The 1,582-nt window shown below is 62.1% G+C and overlaps 1 protein-coding gene across 1 annotated transcript; it reads right to left on the bottom strand.

Annotated features, from left to right (window-relative positions):
- Positions 1-4: 4 nt before the first annotated feature.
- Positions 5-901, bottom strand: LOC128772740 (neurexophilin-3-like; the record flags this gene model as incomplete). The annotated part of the gene is made up of 1 exon (XM_053888689.1): positions 5-901. A coding segment is annotated over exon 1 (381 nt), but the record flags the coding sequence as incomplete, so codon positions are not given.
- Positions 902-1,582: the final 681 nt, after the last annotated feature.

The raw sequence follows: 1,582 nt of genomic DNA, 5'->3' as shown, positions 1-1,582 counted from the left end.
TGGCGTTGTGTCGGAAGTGGACGCTGAAGGTCCCGTTGCCGTGGTCCACGATCTTCCCCGTGACAAGCAGGTTCAGGGCCACCGTCTTGATGTTGGAGTAGAAGTCACCCCAGCCGAAGATTTTCTTCACCTTGGCCGACGGTGGGGGGCTGTGGTTCGGGCGGTTGGGGGGCTGGCCAAGGACGCCCCATGCCTCCCCAGGGGGAGCCAGCAGCCCTAGGAGAGTGGAGTTGGCCACGAGGCGGGACTTGGGTGAGAGGTGGCCTCGCTTCCGAGGCATCCGGGGCCGGGGCTGGCTCTCGTGGTCATCACGCTCAGGGTCCTCGGAGCCGGGAGGACCGTCATCCTGGCCGTAGATGACCTGTGGAGGGAGTTGGGAGGACATTGACAGCCCCGTCCCCAGAGGACCCAGGAGTTCTGGTCACTGTGTCCCCCACCAGCAGCCTCAACTCCCTGCCTGTCCCTTCCGCTGACTTGAGGCCGAGTGATGTCTCAACCGTCCTACTCTAGGGGTTGGATGCATACTCCGGCTTGTGCCGTGGTCCCATCTCGCCCTCTGACACTCGGGCCGCCCCCATCTCCTCACCCCACTGTCCCGTCTCTGGCTACCGCTCAGCATCTGGAAGGATGGTCGAGAATTCTCTCCAGTGAGCCATGGCACCAGAGGGACACAGCCCCTGCCCCTGAGGAGGCCCCATTCTGACGGGGGAGGCCCAGCTCCCGATCCAGGGAGAGTCCTCATCCGATGTCAGAAGCATAACCTCGTGCTGACAGAGCCCCCGGTCTTACAGGAGAGGTTATGAGGTTACAGTTTCACAGAGGAAAATCCCCCCGCCTCTGTAAAAGTCCCAGGGTGATATGGAGGCACAGTCACGGCCCTCAAAATGTGCCATCCCTCCGCTGGGAGAGCCCCACCCCCCCCGTTTGACAGGACAGGTGCGGCCCCTGCTTTTTGCCACTTCCTAGGCTGTTTAGATGAGACCCCCACCACCCTTCCCCTGGGGTAGTTTTGTCCTCTGAGACTAAGAGAACCAGCAGACAATGGGATAAGAAAGCTGGGCCCAGTGACCTTCTCTCTCCGGTACAAAGGCAGCTCAGGATTGGGCACGAGGAATGGGGAGGGGGGAGCCCTGGAGTGAGTTCCACACCCAGGATGGCCCAGCCGCGGCCAGTCAAAACCTCTGGGGACCACCGAGGGTGCCATGGCAGGACACTATCGCTCTACGAGGCAGTTTTTCTTATTCCCCTTCTACAGATGAGGCCACCAGGTTACGTCCCTCTAAGGCCAGGTCGCACGGGGTCGGCCCTCCCATTCTACCACACACTCCCAGCCCCTCGGACCAAGTAGGTCCGTTTATGGAGATTGAATCCAAGCCCCATCCCCACCCGGAATCTTCTGCCAAACAGCCAAGGCTCGGCCAGCCTCTGCTGGACGGGCTATGGCAACAGGCACCACCTGGGAAGGCCTCCTGGAGGAGCCGTGGGGGAGGGCCGGCAGGACGGAGTGACCCAGCTCAGACTCGGGACAGCTCCGGAGGGCAGCAAGGAGTAGGCAAGGTTTCCTGAGGGCAACCGCCCGGTG

This window comes from Panthera pardus, unplaced genomic scaffold (genome assembly GCF_024362965.1).
Source record: "Panthera pardus isolate Hobbes unplaced genomic scaffold, ASM2436296v1 HiC_scaffold_238, whole genome shotgun sequence".
NCBI classification, from domain to species: domain Eukaryota; kingdom Metazoa; phylum Chordata; class Mammalia; order Carnivora; family Felidae; genus Panthera; species Panthera pardus.
Note: the sequence above shows the minus strand (reverse complement) of the source record. Positions and strands in the feature narration are given on the sequence as shown.